We start from the raw sequence: 18,639 nt of genomic DNA, 5'->3' as shown, positions 1-18,639 counted from the left end.
GATTGCAAATAATTACAAGTTACCCGATTGAACATGTAATAGCAGTGGGTCTATTTTAGAGACTTTTTCAATGTAATTTAAAAAAGATTTTACATATATACCTTTTCTAAAATTTGAATATATGTTCTCAACTGACATTGTTGCAACAACAACAATATAACAGCCATAACAGGGTCAAACCTCAGTGCCTCTTCTCACTGAGACCATTCTGAGATACAAAATTAGGGCAGCGTAACCTCCCATCTTTTAAATGATATGCCTGCTAAAATCAGCCATTTAACATGTCATTTAACAATGGACCCAACATGAAATACAACAGTCTGCACCCCCCCCCCTTTTTTTTTTTTTTAATCAAACATTTGTCTGTGGAGGGAAAGCCAAGCCAAGCCAGTGCAAAGCTTCAAAAATTATTCAACAAAGCCCTTTTTTTTTGTAAAAATTGGTCTGATGTAATTAAATTTGTAATCATGAATAATTATGAATAAAACTGGAATTAAATTACACATTTTCCAGTAATGTGACTGATCAAAATGATCTTTATTTTGTAATTTCAGTAAGTGACAGTGAGTCGTTACTCCCCAACAATGGATCCGGCCATTATCTGGGAGCGCAGCGGGCTGAGATTGACCCCTGAATTACCGCGGGTGTGTGCGCACGCCGCATCTCCTCCTCTCCCAGCGCGGCTCCGGAGCTGATGGCTTTCAATCCCAGTCAAACTGCGAGTTCGCACTGTCCGTCACAGCAGCGGCCATCCGGAACCTTCTGGAGAAAAAAAAAAAGGAAACACGCAGGACTTCTATTTCTGTCCGATGCCGGAGCATGACAGAGCAATTCAGCACAAAACAGACGGCGCTTTGCGGAATGTCAGCCATAGAGACGCAAAAAAGCGTCCCGTTTCATTCCCATGCATTTTCAAAATAAATTTAAAAGGCTTACTGTGTTTCTGAGCCATGAGAAGAACAGCAGCGGTACACAAGGCTTTCAGAAGAGATCGCAAACGACTGCAAACCCTTTGAATTTGCGATTACACAAGTACATATAATCAGACATAAGTACAAAACTCATATAAGAACAACAATTTCAGCATCTCAGCGCTGATTCTTCTCTAGCTTGAGCAAATAACATATTTTTTTAAAAGGATTGTGGAATGCTGGAATTAGGGTTAGGGTTTCAGGGTTCCTCATGGGCTAGAAGCCCCAAATTTGACGTGGCTGTGTCCTGAGGGGTCCCGATGAACCTGCAAGTGGTCCCATGTCTCTAGGACAAAGTTGACTTTTGACCCCATAGACTTGCATGGCATTGGGTTAGCGATAAGGCTGGAATTAGGGTTAGGGTTAGGGTTACTGCTGGAATTAGGGTTAGGGTTTCAGGGTTCCTCATGGGCTAGAAGCCCCAAATTTGACGTGGCTGTGTCTTGAGGGATCCCGATGAACCTGCAAGTGGTCCCATGTCTCCAGGACAAAGTTGACTTTTGACCCCATAGACTTGCATGGAATTAGGGTTAGCGATAAGGCTGGAATTAGGGTTAGGGTTACTGCTGGAATTAGGGTTAGGGTTTCAGGGTTCCTCATGGGCTAGAAGCCCCAAATTTGACGTGGCTGTGTCTTGAGGGATCCCGATGAACCTGCAAGTGGTCCCATGTCTCTAGGACAAAGTTGACTTTTGACCCCATAGACTTGCATGGCATTAGGGCAGTGGTTCTCAAACTTTCTCTGGCAGGCCCCACCTTGGAGGAAGAACATTTTTCATCTCCTCCTCACAAAGTGCAGAGAATAGCCGCGCTTTCAGGGGTCTTGTTTTGATGAAATTGACCACAACAACAACATCCAGTCATGCGACAACATCACACATCCTCTGGCTTTTTCGCTCGCGGCTCGCGCATTAGAAAGAAAGTAGACCAGAGGCCTCTGAAACCATCGCTGCGCGGCGCGAGCCGGCCACGGAGGTGCACCCCGCTTCAAGTCTGGCGTGAACGACACCATCGTTCCGCAGCTACTCGCGGAACGATTCTACAGCCAAAAGTGCCCAACAACAATGAACAGTGGCCACCGCCGGACTCCTGAAGTCTTCTTTTCGTCCCTGTCAAATATTTGTCCATCCTGTGTACCTGAGCAGCGCTTTTCTTAGCTACAACCTACTGAACACTTTTTGTTAATTGTTCTGACGTGAAAACATTAGTTCCCCCTGGGACCCCGTGTCTCACCTCCCGCCCGGTGTTTCGCCCCCCGCCCCCCTCAGACGTGACTCTGCGCCCCCCATTTTGAGAGAAACACTAGGCTAGAATGTGAACCACGCTGAGGTTTGAAATTTGCAGCGCGGTCAAGGATGAAGAACTGCGTCTTTGCCTTTGAGGCTGTAACTAATGAGGCCGAAATGTTGCAGAATAACTTCAGTAACAAAACTGACACAGCAACTAATTCTTACTTAGCTACTGTGACTAGATTGATTTTCAGTGTTCGCGCACCTCTGCGCGCCATCCAGCCATATTCTTTGCATTCTGCTTCCCGTTCACGTGCCAAACGAGCCATATGCTGCGGCCATAATTGCGCGTTTAGCTCTACCTGCTAATGGCGGCTCCAGAAGAACTCGCAATTTTGTCAGGCAATCAGTCCTGCCGAGATAAACGGGCCGCCGGCAGCGGCCCTCGTCTCGTACCTGTAGTGTGGGTTTCCCACAGCTGTCGACTTTGTAAAGAGCTGACCTTTTATCTCTGTTCGCACTGTTGAAACAATCCGACGGTTTATTTATTTATTTGGACGTCCTGTGCTTTCTATTTTATTACCATGAAGTATTTATCAGCTAATTTTTTATCATCAGTCAAACCTCAGGAACTGTGTTTCCTTCTTCCTTCCTCCTCATGTGCTTTGCATTCTGGAATGACAATGAAAAAATCTTCTTAGCGCTTGTCCACCTCCTCAGTTTTGATGCCAGCTTCTCACGACACAACAAATTAGCGAGCCGGGGGAGCGCAAACTTCACGGAAGAAGCGTGTTTTATTTCCATCGCCGCGACAGCTGCTTGTTTTGCGGGGCCTGGGCAGCCGCGTTAGGCTGCCCAGCAACCAGGAAATGGTTGCCTAGAGGCGATCAAAGAACTTGCAGAGGTTTTCTTTTTTTTTTTTCATTCTTCAAATACCAGTTTCATTAAGCACCTATGAGAAATAAAACCAAATATGTCACTGACATTAAAAAGCCAAAAATGTAATTCTCAAATGTGAAAATACTGAACTGATTTAGTGATAAATGGGTTAGACGGCCTCAGCCTCACAAAACAACTCTGGTTTTTCAGTTCCGCCACGATTCTTTCAAATCGATTGAGTGAAAATCTCTATGAAAGTATCTTTGATGTGTCACAGGAACTGAACGGAAATTCCCTCACAACCACTTTCAATGCTGTTAACTAAAGCACGAGGCCTTGTGACATTCGCAGCAAATAAAAAAAAAAAAAAAAAAGTCTGAATGAAAAAGAAAAACTTAACTAAACCAGCTCCAAATTACCAAGTGATGAACAGGATTGTAGTTACTGAGTCGTCCGCGATCCACCAAAAGGAAAGCTGTCACGTAGTCAGATAATCACGCTAACAACATTATGCTAATGGCTGCGTTTGGTGTTTTTTCTGTGCCGCTCTGGTACGACTCGAAACAAACGACGACGAGCGGCGAAGAAATGAAAAATTGCCAAAAGGCAGCCGTCAGTGCGCTGTTATGCAGCCGACAATCCATGTTTTCTCTGTCAGCATCATAAGTGTTGATGTCACTGAGGGGAGGCTGGGCCTCGGGCATGTCTGCCAGTACACAAGCAACCGTGAGCCACTTTTAAAAAGGAGGTAAACTGATGCTGCCGATGCTGTTTTTAGTTGTTGGTGCTTTTTGTCTTTTTTTCATTTTCCTTTCTTTGCAGTTTTGCCTCCATCCAACTCCAGTTTTTCCACTGCGTCACGAGTATCAGCTGTAAACACACTTCTGTACTCGGGGCGGCATTGGGGGTTGGGGAGCAGGGGCAGGGGTTTGCTGTGTGTGTGTGTGTGTGTGTGTGCGTGCGCCTACTTGCATTTGTGTGTTTGTGCCTTTATTACATCTATTCATTTAACTGCTATGATGAGGTGTTTTTGTTTTTTCGTAACGAGCGGAGTCAAGGGTACCGGGTCTGCTGTGGCCGTCTTTGTTGAGCGCTGCGCGCAATTTGTTTACCTCGTGCGCGATGGAGGATACGGCCCCGCTCGGAATTAGAAGATTTTCCTGAAATCACAAAGTGATCGACGTTAAAGGGCCAGTGTGTAGCATTCCCAATTGGATCCGTTTGTCATCAAACAGGGGAAGATGTAATTGTGATGTAAATCACAAAAAGATGTAAATATGCACGTTTTAAACGTAACGTAAGAACTGCGTATCCATTCGTCAATAATGCCGACATTCAAACCAATTCAGACCAATCAGCAGTCACGTGACCCAGGCTGCCGATCTGGTTCACGTCTCTCCTTTCGCTCTCTATTAAGCCGTCTGTGCCATTTTTTGAAAAGGACGTCCATATGCTTTAATTGGCTGCGGTGCTGGAAAGTTCCTCTTTCTTTGCCTCTAAAATGGGAGACACGGGAGCCCAGTTTTGCTGGCAGGTCCCAGCAGGCCACAGAAGAAAGAACCACCCCATACAGTGCGTAAGGCAGTTTTCCACGTTTGCAGCACCTCTAAAGTCTCTCTCTAAGCTCTGAAGATTGTTTATTGTTTATTGTTTCATAAAGTGTCCTGAAATATGTAAATGGCTAGTGGCAATAACATCATCATTCATTGTGAAGTAATGGCGGATGTGCAGACCCAAGGATTAAAAAAATAAATAAATCCTCAGTGATTTAACAAGAAGTCATTAGTCGAAAGAAATTCTCATTTGCAGTATTTATTTCTAGTCGCTGTGGAAAAATGTAAAAATGAGAAATAATAGATGCATGCAAATCGTCTGAGGTTCCCACTAATTTCTCAGACTAATAGCGGTTTGAAATTTTTAAACCTGAGTCGAGCGGAAACGACTCGCCTTGGCGGCAGCGCGTGCAGCCTTTTTGAATTGTGACTCCACTCCAACGAATGCACCGCTGCCTGCATGCCTCCGAGCCGGCGCTCGTATTCACCTCGGCCGCCCCTGCTGCAGGAAAACACAGCGCTCAGACGAGACGACGTCTCGTCGTTTTCGGAGGCGGCCGATCGTCCGACGAGCTCAGCGGAGGGCGGCGCAGTGGGACGGGCTGCGCGGTTGTGACTGAGATCATTAGCGAGAGGACCCGCCGAGGACCAAGCTGCGGAAATTCTCAGCAGATTTGAAGCGACGGACGCTTGTGGATAAATAAATGAAGAACTAAAATCAGAGGTTTACCCGGTCCGGGCCTTTTTATGATGAGCCACCTGCTCACGATGCCGCATCTATCAGGTCGGATAATTCTCCTGTTAACCAAATCCAGCGGGCCACCTGAACACTGCCGGCAGGAGCTGGATGCTGTTTGCGGGAGCTTCACCTGCCGTCCAAATCCAAAATCTGGACCCGGCCTAACTAACTGATAGATTTTTCATTTTCATCCGACATGACAGAATGCATTCCACTTCCAATTATTTTTCCGAGTCCAGCTCTCGCGAGCAGATTTATTAGTTCACCCCCGCCGCCGCCGCCGCCGCCGCCTCCCCACAACATACCCTTGTTATCAGTAAGTGCAAATAGTAAGAAATAGATTGCCAGCAGAAGCAGAAATACGGAATGCAGGGTTTTAATATCTGGCCATCATCCGGTCCGGCGTTCGAGGCGGGAGATGAGCTGCTGGGAGCACGACTGAAAAATGTATCTCGCTAATACTAGGAGAGGTAATTTAGCCGGTTGCTCTCCGACAAACAGAGAGAAAGACTCAGTGGTCTGACTGGATGGATTAACGGACGGACGGACGGAGTCTAATTTTTAATGTGACGTGGTCTAGTTTTCAGATCCAAGCTGTGAAATGTTAACGAACACTAAAAAATAGACACAAATGTCTCATGGAATAAAAATTCAATGTTTCAGCGTGAAATTCTGCTTTTGTTGGCGCTGAAATTTAAATGGACAACAGAAGACCCACTGGAAGTTGCAGGTTAAACTCTTGTTTGGTTTTTCAGTCATCGGAAAACTGAAAGGTGAGGTGAGGTGAGGATCTGCCCTCAGACGGGACTTATTGATCCAGAGGCTGTCCAGAAATCCTGCTTTAGGAGGACGGGCGTTTCATTCGCAAGGAATGGGTGTTTCGTGATGAAATCATTCATATTTTCTCAAGCGGTCATAGATGTGATAGTCTCGCCTTCCCCGAACGATCTTCTTTTTTTTTTCACATACTACATAGCTTCCTGTGACTAAACAAATTCTGGTTGCAATTCCATGTACACAGAAAACCTTCTGTAAACCTGTCACGCCCCATACTATAGAGAAACACAGCTAGGTAGGTTGTTTATTTTTTTTGGGGGGGGATACACACTCACGGCTGCCGACGCAAAATCCCACTGCTGCATTTATTTTTAAAATATACACACACTGTTTGTGCAGCGCATCATATCTCAGACATTATGCTGATTTTTATCTAGTAGGAGGAGGATTATTGTTCATGTCATCACGTTTATTAAAGCCTGAGGCTCGACATGAGGTATTAACGCCCCTCCCAGCCTCCTTTTTTAACGATTATGTTTAATGACCTGTCTGTTTAGTTTACAGCCGGAGAATACAGCGCCCGGCCCACGTGATCGATGCCGATCGATAGGAGGCCGAACGCTCACGCGGAAATGATGTGCACGCCACTGTCCTGTGTGCACGTGGTAATTTGCTTCATGTAATATGACGCTGTAGGTGGCCGCTGTCCGGCTGTATGCTATTAGCATCCATCGTACAAAAGCACACCGTTTGTCACAGGTCAATAGCTGCTTGACAAGCCACTAGTGATCCAACATTAATGTTCTCTTACTTTGTCTTCACGCCATTCTAATATTTAACATAGTATAGATGAAATTAACTTTAGATTTTCTTTTCTTCAAAAGTTCCAAATTTCGCTTGTTTAAGCACCTTGAAATCTGCATTTCCGGGGGAAAAAGAAAGGGAAGAAGACGAATTAAGCCGATGCCGATGCCGATGCTGAGGCCTGGCCTGAGCTGACAGACAGGTGTCGCTGCTGCTTGCATCCCTGGATGTCCTGGCCCATCATTCTGAAGCGAGTCACTCAGCCGCAGACAAACCGGGAAGGAGTGCGTTAGCTTTTCTACGATGATGTTCAAGCTAGCGCCACACGCGGCGTGTTGTTGTCGTTTGCCTCAGATCTGTTTCAGAGTGAGCGTAACCGTCTGATTGCATCAGCTGTCTGCTACCGTGCGGAATTAGATCCTGTCAACACCCCGCACTGGCTGGCGGTAGAAAGGCAAAGTAAATAAATAAATAAACAAACAAAAAAAAATCCTCCTCTTCTCTGCCAGGCGAGCAGATGTTGATCTCCCCGCTAATTTGTGGCGGCTCCGCTGGAACGGAGTTCAAAAGAATCACAAGGAGAGTCGGAGGGCGTTGCTGGACGGCGGCCCCTCTGCGCGAGCGTGCGCGGGCGAGGGCCGCGCTAACATGCGGCGTTACTCACCAGCAGGTAGCAGCGTGACGGCAAGTGGGAGCGAATCAGACCGGGAGCATAAACAGACTTGAGACTCGCGCTCGCTTGTCTGCAGATCTAAACTGCTGCTCTAAATTGTAGCGCGTTTATAAAGAGCTGCCAAAGTTTCATGCTGTTTAGAAAAAATAGCTCGCAGGGACGTCACTCTGTTGAGTTGAGGAAAAAAATTGCTATTTCGGGAAGGATGAGGGAGCTCACCATCGCTCTGGTGAAAAAATGGACCATTTATTCTGGGATGAAGGGACTTTTTTAAGACTGTATTTACTGTGTCTGCTGGGATTTTGTCTAGAAATGTTCAGGTTGAAATTGCATGAAGTAGTATTGTGGTTCCACTCCAGCTGCAGTTGTTGATTATTTTTTTATATTTGAGTAACGGTTATTTGATTTTATTCGCTTTAGTTATTATTTGAGCAGTAAAGATCTGAAAAAATTCAAGTCTGAAAATGACAAACAACTTGTATTTCAGTTCATTACCTTCTGAAACAACAGCAAAGAAAAAAAGGATAGGGAAAACATTGCGTTTTTCACAATAAACGTCAGCTAAATCAACATAAATTTAATCCAACAGTTTGAACATTTCAACTTTAGGTTTCTCTGCTTTTCTGCTTCTCAGACCCGTGAAAGTAGCGTGACCTTCCCCAGAGTCTACGTCCTGGTCTCACTCAGTTCCTTCATCGATTAGCTGCTGCAGGGATTGTAAGATGAACTATTACAACTGAGAAGATGCAGTGTGCAGCCGCACAGTTCACACACACAAAAAAAGGGACAATTCATTAATTTGGCATGAATTATGCAGAAGACAGCGACATGATCCTGGCAGTTCAATACCGCCAGTGTGTCGTTTCATCATATTTCACAGGAAAGGTGTGACACGGGACTCCAAAGTCCCAGATCATCATCTGTAAAACATGACACTGTTTTTTTCTGTTTTTCGTTGTTTTCTTTTCTTGAGTGTGTTTTCGTACTTGGATCAGTGGGAGATGTGTTTTCTGGAACAAGGAGGTGTTTTTTGTTTGGATATATGCCAACACATAGTTTTTAGTACCACTTAAAAGTCCAGTGTGTATTATTTGGCTTTATTTAGTATTAATATATTGGTAAAACTTTAATATACGGCCCATAAATACAATGATAAAAGTGCATATTCACAGTACAATTAAATTAATTTGGTTTTCCTACCCTTAGAATGGTTTTCACATATAAATGTGAATATACATATAGCAAACGCCTTGCTCCCAGTTAGCTGCCATATTTCTAAGGAAGCCTCGTGTGGACAATCCAGCCCGTCTGGCTGCACGTTTTGTGATTAGAGTGACAGATCTTCAAATAAACCAGCAAAGAAGGTGGACAAGGTATACAGGTTTGGGTGTGCAGGCCACTGTAGCTCACTGGCAGGCTCAGGAGGGGGGAGGGAGAGTCAAAGATGCTGCAATCTAAAATGTAGCCACTTGTTGTTGCCGTTTCTTCTTCGAAATCTCACAATATTACACAATATTACTTATCTGTTCCTTGTGTTTGTCTGATTTGTTAAGACATATTTCTGCATCAGTGTAATCCGCAACACGAGGGCGAGTCAGTGTTTTCAAAATTTTTCTTTTTATCTATAAGATGGTGGCTCCAGAGTCTCTGTAGGTCATCCATGACCGTTGTGTGTGTGTGTGTGTGTGTGTGTGTGTGTGTGTGTGTCGGGGTAAACGTCAGATGTGGACGTGGCCGACCGCTGATGACATTTTTCTCTCTGTTTTGTGTCCAGAATGCGGGAGCAAGAGCTGCAGAGGCTGTGCAGAAGGACGCTGCTGCTGACCGTCTGCATGGTGTCTCTGTGGGGACAACTGACCAGCGCGTCTTCACACAGGAGCCACATAGGTAGGCCGCCGCTGCCTGACTCCGAACACACTTCCTTTGGAAAAAAAAGGAGCTCAGAGAACGTCTTACTAATGACCTATTCAGCTTCACAAGGAACTTGAGGATTGTGAGCGACCTCGTGTGTAGTTTCATCCATTCATGATCTATTTTTCCCTCCCTCATCCACGTTACTTTGTCCACGAAGATGCTGAAAGACTTGAGGGAAAGATTAAAAAAAAAAAAAAAAAACGCCCATGATACATTTTGGAACACAATGGAGTTTGCAAACACAAAAAACTTCATGTTTGCTGCTGAACAAAGCTCTTCACTGCAGTTTAGTAGATATTGTCTAGTGGGGTTTGTTCCCTCAAATTAACACCTGACAGCAGGTGACATAATAGTTTGGTTTGATAATAATAACAATAATGATGGTAATGATAATGACCAAACTGTTCTAGCAATCAAATTTTGTCGTGGAAAGTACATATATACTGTATATATAAATGTATAATGTCATCGGTTCAGAACCATTATTTGTCTGACATTCATGAAGCTTTTTCAAATATTTCTCCCCTTTCTTTGTTCAAACCTTCAATTTTACAGTTGAATAAACAGTGAATCAAAACTCAATAACGAAACATAATATGTTCCACCTATGTAATTTACGGTTGTCTTTCACGGAGACATTCTGCCCTCCTGTCCTGTTCCTTCCTAAGCAGTCTAATATTCTACCATAAATCCAGAATGCATCAGTAGGCTGCCTTCTAACAAACAAATGAGCTCTGCACTGTTTTGCCTACACAAGGCAGCTATACCACATCACCATTCTGGCCTGAAATTCAGACTTTGTGCAGCTTCAAATCCAACTTATCCAACCGTTCTAATGGAAGAACACCATTATTTTTTCTAACCAAAAACCTCACACTCACCTGCCAGGTGTCGAGCAGTAAAAAGTCTCTTTCCTTTCCCAATTTAGGGTGTTTTTCTCTTTTTAAAACTGGGAAATAATTACAAAGGAAGACGGCGAGGCGCATCACAGCACTGCGGTTTGAGCCGTCGTGACTGATGGCGTGAGCGTCGATTCAGGTGGATCCCAGTTGAATTCTCTTAGTGGCTGCTGCCTGAATAAATTGCCGAGCCGAGCAGCAACAGCAGCAGCAGCAGTCGGACGGCCGCATCATGCGCCGATTAGACTTCACCTCACTGACTTTCTGGAAGAAACCGATATAATTAGTAGAGCTCATGTTGTTTTGCCCCTCCACCCCCGCCCCCTCCTGCTCACCAGCAGAGAAACAAGGCACGGTGGAGGCTGCATTATGTGCTCATGGGATTCCTGCAGCATTGCAGTCATGCAAGTACAAGGATGGCATGGAGAAAAAGTAAAAAAGAACAGTTATGCTAAGTGAGCTTGTGTGTGTGTGTGTGTGTGTGTGTGTGTGTGTGTGTGTGTGTGTGTGTGTGTGTGTGTGTGTGTGTGTGTGTCAGGGGACAGGACCTTTTCAAAAAGATTTCCTTTGATGGAGAGATGGCTGATCCCTGGGCGGAACGGTAGACAATGTGACTACACATTGATATAATGAGCTATATTCCACTGAGTGCCGCGACAGTAGCTAGACTACGGACAATTCCATGTGGAGGAGCTTTTAAAATAAAAATAAATAAAATGAAAACAGGACTGGCAGACGATCTGAGAGAGAATCCAGGGCCGTGACACGCAGGCAAAGAGGACGCTCGTTACGAGGGAGAGACGCAGCAGAACCTGCACCTCGTTCCGACCCGTGACAGAGACAAAAGGAAGGAACAAAGCGTTGACAGCAGGCTGAACCCTCCGCCAGTGCAACTTTTGACATGACAAGCATCCGCGCGACCGTCAGATGGGATCAGTGGAGGGAAATTCACCAGATGTGTTTGTTTGATCACGGTGTAAAATAAAGCTGGTTCTACTGGTGATGTGTCAAAGCTGCATCTCTCCTTTTGAAACGTGGGACCTACTCTGTTGGGTTGAATCAGCAGAAGTCCTTCTAAGGTCACATATATTTATATATATATATATATATATATATGTATATATATATATATATATATATATATATATATATATAAATATATATATATATATACATATATATATATCTATATATATATATATATATATATATATATGTACACATACGTACAGATGCCAAGATGCCAAAAATCAGCAAAACACCCATACACTTGGCCTCAGATTCACTTTTTTTAATGACTGTGTGTCTGAAATGTTGCGGGTGCTGTTTTTCCACAGCCGAAAATCACTTTTTTTTTCAGTGTCCTGCGTCACATTTTTAGAGAATATAACTTTTCTGGCAGCTGATACCGTGGCGTGTGAAGAGAAACCGCGAAGGCAGGAGGCAGCATGTTCAGACTGGAAAACAACAAACGTTCAGAGAGAAAAAAAAAGCTGGAAGATGTTGCTTAGGGTTGTTTAATTAGTCCACGGAGTTTCAAGCCAGCAACTGGACAGATCAGAGTTGAGAACTAGACAGACTAGAGAACGAGAAACAACAGTCAACACCAGGAGATGGCAGGAAACCATTTGACATGTGGCTCATGAGGAAGACAAGACCAACTGGCAACAAGAAGGGGAAGGGGAGCTGGACTCAAATAAGCAGGAAGGCAACGAGACACCGGTGGAACAAATGAGGCGATTGTGGTGGAAGGTAGTAAATTCAGCAACAATATGACTGGAGACACGACTGTCCAATTAAAACAGAAAATGAAACCGGACGGTTAAAAAGTCGAATCCTGACAGATGGCAGTGGCGTTCAAACAGCATCAGAGTCGCAATGGGGAGGGAAAAGAGAGTTTAAAGTGGCTGTAAACGCTGCAACAGAAACTATTAATCGACTGGGAGTTTCTGTGCTCAGACACCTCTGGAGGTAACAGAGGAAATATCAGTCAGAGTCTGCTCTTCAGGAGAAACATGCCTTGTTGTCGCCAGCGGTCGAGTAACCACCGGCTACCACCAGGATGCACTGAAAACCACCTCTTGACTCACAACTCTTGTTAACTTGAAGCGGACGGACCACTGCAGCGGAGGAACCACTGCAGGCGCCACTTGTGTCAGTTGTAAGAACAGAGGGCTGAGTCCACAGTTGACACAGGCTCACCACATCAGGAGGCAGGCTGGATAAAGGGTTGCCAGGTTTGATGAGTTGTGATGTTCACATGGGAGGGTCAAACAACACTTATCCATCTCATCTTTGATCTGAGCGCAGGGTCTTTGGCGTCATGACAAGGAGCCTCATGGCGCTGCGCTTTATAGCAATCATGATGTTTTCAAGTAGAACCTGAACCTTTTTTAGGAATTTCATAAATTCCACCCCGACAAAGTCTTCAAATGTGTCTGGGCAAAAGAGGACGTGTGGTCACTCTGAACTTGGAGTCGGGCTCAACTGGCAGGGACCCTTTGAAGAAAGAAAGACTGAGAAGAAAATCCTGAAAGGCCAACTGCTCAGCAGAGCCTGTGTTCCACATCAGGGGCATGGCTGCATTAAGGCTGCTGAAGAAAATTGTTAAAAAAAAAAAAAAAAAAAGAATCTCGCAACCAGATCAAACAAAAAGCCTGTGGATCTGGAAGAGGCTGGAAACATCATGTGAAAGGTGTGATCTGGTCGTGATTGGAAACAAGACCATCATTTGGCTCTGAGGGATCAAACGCTCACTCCACTTTCCCCCAGAGGTAATGTAATGAATCAGTATTTTCTTTTGAAATTTCTGGACATATATGATGATTGGAGGCGAACAGCGGAGAAGGAAATCCCTTTTGTTTGACAGCAATAATGGATAAAGCATCTAATCTGCGGGATTATGCTTCTGTATGCCTTCCTGTTTTTTCTTCACGCGTGTCCCTCTCTTGTGGTCTGGGACGGCTCGTTGCTGTGATTTATTAAGGGGAAGGCGAGAAAGGGGCCGAAACCCCCCACACCCCCATCAGCGACTGGCCCTGCCGCTACCTCCGGCTGCACTGACACTTAATCATGCAGCGGCTCCCCGAGCGACACGGGTCGTGTCAAGGTTGGGGCCAATAAACAAACCTCTTTAGCCTCGCCGCTTATTGGGGCCGCGGAAAGTGGACCTTTCGTCGCGCTGACCAGAGCACACTGAGCTCGCAGCACGCACGCGTAACCCCAGTAATAAGACCCCCATCCCCACCCCCACCCCCTACCCCCAAAGTGCCATCTGCATTCATTAGCCATCATGAGGGAAAGAGTGCAGGGGAAGAGGAAGGACCAGAGGAGATGGTTCTCCAGAGAGAGAGAAAGAGAGAGTAGCTGAGTTTCCATTCCACCTAGAATTGCGCAAAACCTAAATGTCGCAATAAACACTGGTCCCGCAAACGGCTACATCTCAGAAAACCTCTCAAATATCGCTAAAAGGTTTTTACAAGGGGAACTTTTGAGACAAGAAACTTTACTTAAATTTAGAGAATATTGCTGCATTTTATTCTGGAGGGGCCTATAAGCACAGCTAAAAAGGCACTCGAATGGCTTATTCTCCAGTTGTTTTTGAGCTTTAGGGGATTTATTTTTGTTTTCTATGCAAATTGGCTTTTAACTTTGTTCCCTCCATTTTTCAGCCCAAATTCTTTGCTGCATAAATCATATGTTTATTTTTTTTTCCCTTTGCGTCACATTGTCCAAGTCTGATTTTTCTATTTTTGACATGCCACATTAATGAAAGCAAAAATATGCTTACTGGATAAATTAGCTCTTTTCTGTGGCAGCCTAGAGGGAAGAGGCCACAGTTTTTTTCATGCATGGAGAGTTGGAGAGCAGCCAAATGTTAATGGGCAAAATGCTGGAGGATTTAAAAAAAAAAAAGTTTTTTTTTTCCTTCAACGCTTTACCAAACGATTCTCGCTGTATTTATTTACATATTTATCTGAGGCACATGAGATGCATTGTGAAAGCCAGAATCAGATCAGAGAAATAAAACTGAAACAGAGTTGCTTGCTCAAGCAAGGATTGTTGTTGTCTTCAGAGATAAAAGGGCTACAAAGAAGAAATCCTGGTAAAAAATAAACCCCTACACAAAGAGTTCTCAAATGTTGTAGACTTAAGGGTGAACAGGGTCAATAATCTGTATCTGTTATCGACACCAATTTGAGTTGACAAATCTATCTGCTAAAAAGACCTGAGGTCCCCCGCACCTGTTTTCCATATGTTTATGCTCTGAATGACCTTCCCTTCTGTTCTCTTTATAGTTTAGATTTCCACTTAGAAGTATGAATTCTAAGGCACCAACTTCAAAGACTTGAAAGAGCCTAAACCGGGGACTGTGCTATTTAAACCCCACAGCGACTAATGCACTTTGTTCTATGTATCTTCAGTCGCTATATTGTTCCTCGGCTGTCCTAGGGTTCACAGTCTAGGACCAGTTAGATTCCTGTTGACCTTGCTTGCCTGTAACTCAAACTCTCCACCTGATATTAAATCCTTCTACTGCCATCAAGCCTTGTGTTTGGAACTGCTTCTGGTCTATCTTGATATTTTAAAATCTCAATTACTGACCGTCCCTTGTGGTTTTGTTTGTTTGATTTAATCAACGACACAGCGATGCAAAGTGATTTCCTTTAGCTTCAAGTTGATAAGTCCCACATTAGTTAATTAGTCTTCATTAGAGAAAAGCGAATTGCCAAGTGCTAAAATTACTTCATGTCAATTAAACAGGTTGTGTCGGATCATTTTCACACAAAACCTTTTTGAACATCTGCTGCTGTCAGCCAACTGTTATCTCGAAAGGAAGAAAAGTGTTTTCTTCAGGCCGCTTGTTGGGTCAGTTTTAAAAGACATTTATGTGTTTGTTTGATGAAGTGAAGTCAAATAAAAACTCAAATGTGAACGATATGCAGCACAACTTCCATGTAGAAACTTCACTATGTTGATTTTGATATTTTTATTGTCAGGACACAATGGAGACGATGAAGATGTAGCACCCAAAATGCAGATAACTCCGGGTTTGCAGAAAATATTTTTAATTTTTTGTTATTTATTTCAAATAACAAACAAAACAAGAAAAAAGGGTGTCCACAATGGGGAAATGTTTTAAACATCAAATCCAAAAAGGGACAATTAACAAAAGAAACCACACAAAGCAGGACGAAACTCATGACAGGAAGCAAAAAAAACAACAGACCTGAAAGGAGAAGGAACACAGGTGAAAACAATCAAGAGCAGGACTGACAACGAGACACAGGTGACAAAAATCAAGGAGCAACAAAAAAGGCGGGAAAACACAAACAGGAAATAAAGCACAGAAAGAAAAAAAAAAAACCCAAAGAGACGAGACTTATCAAAATAAAACAGGAAATACCCAAACAGCAGAACATTTATTTCTTGAGCAGCCTCCGAGCCGTCCTTTGACACCCTCCTTCCTGTTATGTTTGCGGTCCGTGACTCCTGAGCGGAGGCTGCCGCACGAGGCTTCGCCTGGGGGCAGCGTGACATTACAGCGAGTGTGTGCGGGGGCAGATCGGCCGGGACTTTCTGGGTTGCCGTGGCGGCGGTGGCGGTGGTGGAGGATTGAGATGGAGATTGCGATGCTGGTTGAGATCCACCGTGGGGATGACAGAGGTCAGCCGGCCCCATCTCCCCGTGGCAGGCGCACAGATTAGAAAACCATCAAACGTCCGCCCGGCTATACGCGTCTGAGCGGCAGCCATTTGGAGGAGGAGGAGGAGGAGCCGGGGGGAGCATCACCGGAATTTCTTCCCACGCTTGCGGGAAATCAGCTGTTTATTTAAAACTTTCCGCGCGGCATCGCAGACGTTGGCTGTATTTACGCTGTTGCCCATAAAGTTTAATAAATCGTTTTGTTTGCAGTTTTCAGCGGCAGTAATCACAGCAGGTGCAGCCAGCACATTATGTGTCCCAATTACCCGTTCCAAATGGGTAACCGGGAAAACAAACATATGCATGGCATATGTTTGGCGTTGTAAAAGACAGGTACAGTCTTTTTTTTTTTTTTTTTTTACATTTTTACACTGTATGAGCAAGAATGTGTGAGTTTTTTTGCGAGAATAAAGGGGTAAAAAAAATATTTCAATTATCATGATGAAGTTTAACTCACCGAAGAACATTTTTTCATTCATTATTTCACACGTTTCTGCTTTTCAAACTGCTTTTCATCATAAGCCCTTTCACAAAGACCCTGTATTCCTGTGCTCTCGACGGCTAAAAGCATCAACCAATCACGACGAGTGGAAAGGGTCGAGGCACTCGAGGGGCCTGCGCGACACCATGACAACAACGGCGAACCACGGCGTTGCCTCTTGTCTCTCGCCGCCCCATCCTGTTTGATGCTGCACATAAATTCCACATTAAGGTTTATACGAGCTGGACGTTGGCGTTCAGGTGCCTTTTTTAGCGCATAATCACTTTTAATGCCGTATGTATTCAACTGCTGAACGAGACAAAAAAAACAAAAAAAAAAAAACAAAACACCACAATCTGATGAGGGCAGCATGTGGACTGTGGGCGGCTGCATTGACAGAAACTGCACTTCAAGACTGATGAGTGATGCATCTTAAATGTACGACAACAAACCCATGGGGAGTCCGAAAACTTTTTTCTAGCGCTGTGGTCTTGCTCAATTCAAAAACTTCTTAAAAAAACAACAACAAAAAAACAATAGCATACCAACATGGTTAACTGACATACTGTTGTATTTCAGACAAATCATAATGTATTATTTTGGCCAATCACAGCAACAACTCCAACCCCTCGTTCTCTCTGTAGCCCTGTGGGTAAGAAATTTGTTACTGCTGTTGCCAAACACAACCGACTGCTTAACACTGCAAGCCGGTTATTTAATAAACAAGCTAACGCGCAACACACCAAAACCTCTTACTTCATCTCAGCGTGGTTTCGGGTCAGAACTCATTTGTGCGCTCGAGCAAGAAAAACCAACAGGGATAACAGCTCGGAGCGGAGTGTGTCTCATTATGTCAGATAGGTCCCTCACTGTGTCGGCATCAGATTCGCCGGCAGTCCTCTGTTTCCATTCTCTCTCTAATTACAGCTTAAATGTAAACCCATTATCCCTCGCCACATTATGACTTACCTCTGGCTACGGCTCAAAAACTCCCAGAAAGGATTTTTTTTCTTTCTTCTTCCTTTTTCTTTTCTTTTCTTTTTTTTTTTCAGCTTTGCATTACGACAAGAATGGAAGGAAATCCTGCTGATAATGATTTAAGCTGATGAATGCAATTAGCGGAAAAGTGCTAACAGCGTGGCGGTAATTGGGTCTTGCAAACCGAAAGCCTGCCCTCACCTTGCAATTAGAGCAACCTCCTTTTAAAAGTCGGTCGATTGCGTTGCGGCTAATCGTCTCCACTCGGCTGAAGTCGCGGCGGAAACGGCGGGCGCGGTCCAACCCTGGCGGCGCGTTGGAGTGGCGTGCCGCACGATCGCCGGCGGGGGGAAAGAACTAAATTTCACGCGTTTTCGTTTGTTGGTAGCCCGGGCGCCGTGCGTGCGCTGTGATATATAAGAGGCCGCCTGCGGGGTGTTGCTGTGCAGTATATAACCCTAACCTTTGAAGCCGCTGCCATCGCGGCTTTGGTGGGATTTTTTTATAAAGAGCAACAGTGCAAAGGGTTCGCCTGAAACATCTGCCCAACACTGTGGGGTCGGTAATATCACAGCGAAGGGAGAGTGTTAATATAGAACTCGAGCGCTGTATATGACCAAGCCTGCAAAAAAAAAAACAGCATCTCTCGCTTGACCGGCCGGGTTTTGAAAACACAAGGCGCTGCGTTTCGAAGGGTGCTGTTGCTAAATTTAAACCATTCGCCGCTTCGACTTCACTCTGTGATGTATATGTCCGGGCCGTTCCGCCTTCACCAGTGTGGGCTGTCTTGATGTTTGAGCTCTTTCTTATCAAAATGCGTGACCTCTGAGTAGACTTTATTTCTCTGATCATTCCCATTTGATGTCTGCGCTCATGAATATGAATCGCGAGCTGTATATCAAAGCGCGGCATACATCCCACTCAGATAATTAAATGGTAAAAAAAATATGAGAATAACTAGAACTAAAAAAAAAAAGGAGAAGGAAAAAGTTAAAGGATAAGGGGTGATTTGCATGCTCGTCTACGTCTCGGAGATC

The 18,639-nt window shown here is 44.5% G+C and overlaps 1 protein-coding gene across 1 annotated transcript in view; it reads left to right on the top strand.

Moving 5' to 3' along the window:
* tafa3a (TAFA chemokine like family member 3a) overlaps positions 1–18,639 on the top strand; it is an 84,252-nt gene that overhangs the window by 46,216 nt on the left and 19,397 nt on the right. The window contains exon 2 of the mRNA XM_076025062.1: positions 9,399–9,511. Coding sequence (XP_075881177.1) covers positions 9,400–9,511 — 112 coding nt within the window. The 5' untranslated portion in view covers position 9,399. The remainder of the gene's footprint in view (positions 1–9,398; positions 9,512–18,639) is intronic.

The sequence above is a fragment of the Nelusetta ayraudi genome, unplaced genomic scaffold (genome assembly GCF_046127955.1).
Source record: "Nelusetta ayraudi isolate G7.1 ecotype Tasmania unplaced genomic scaffold, CSIRO-AGI_Nayr_v1 ptg000017l, whole genome shotgun sequence".
Classification (NCBI taxonomy): domain Eukaryota; kingdom Metazoa; phylum Chordata; class Actinopteri; order Tetraodontiformes; family Monacanthidae; genus Nelusetta; species Nelusetta ayraudi.
Note: the sequence above shows the minus strand (reverse complement) of the source record. Positions and strands in the feature narration are given on the sequence as shown.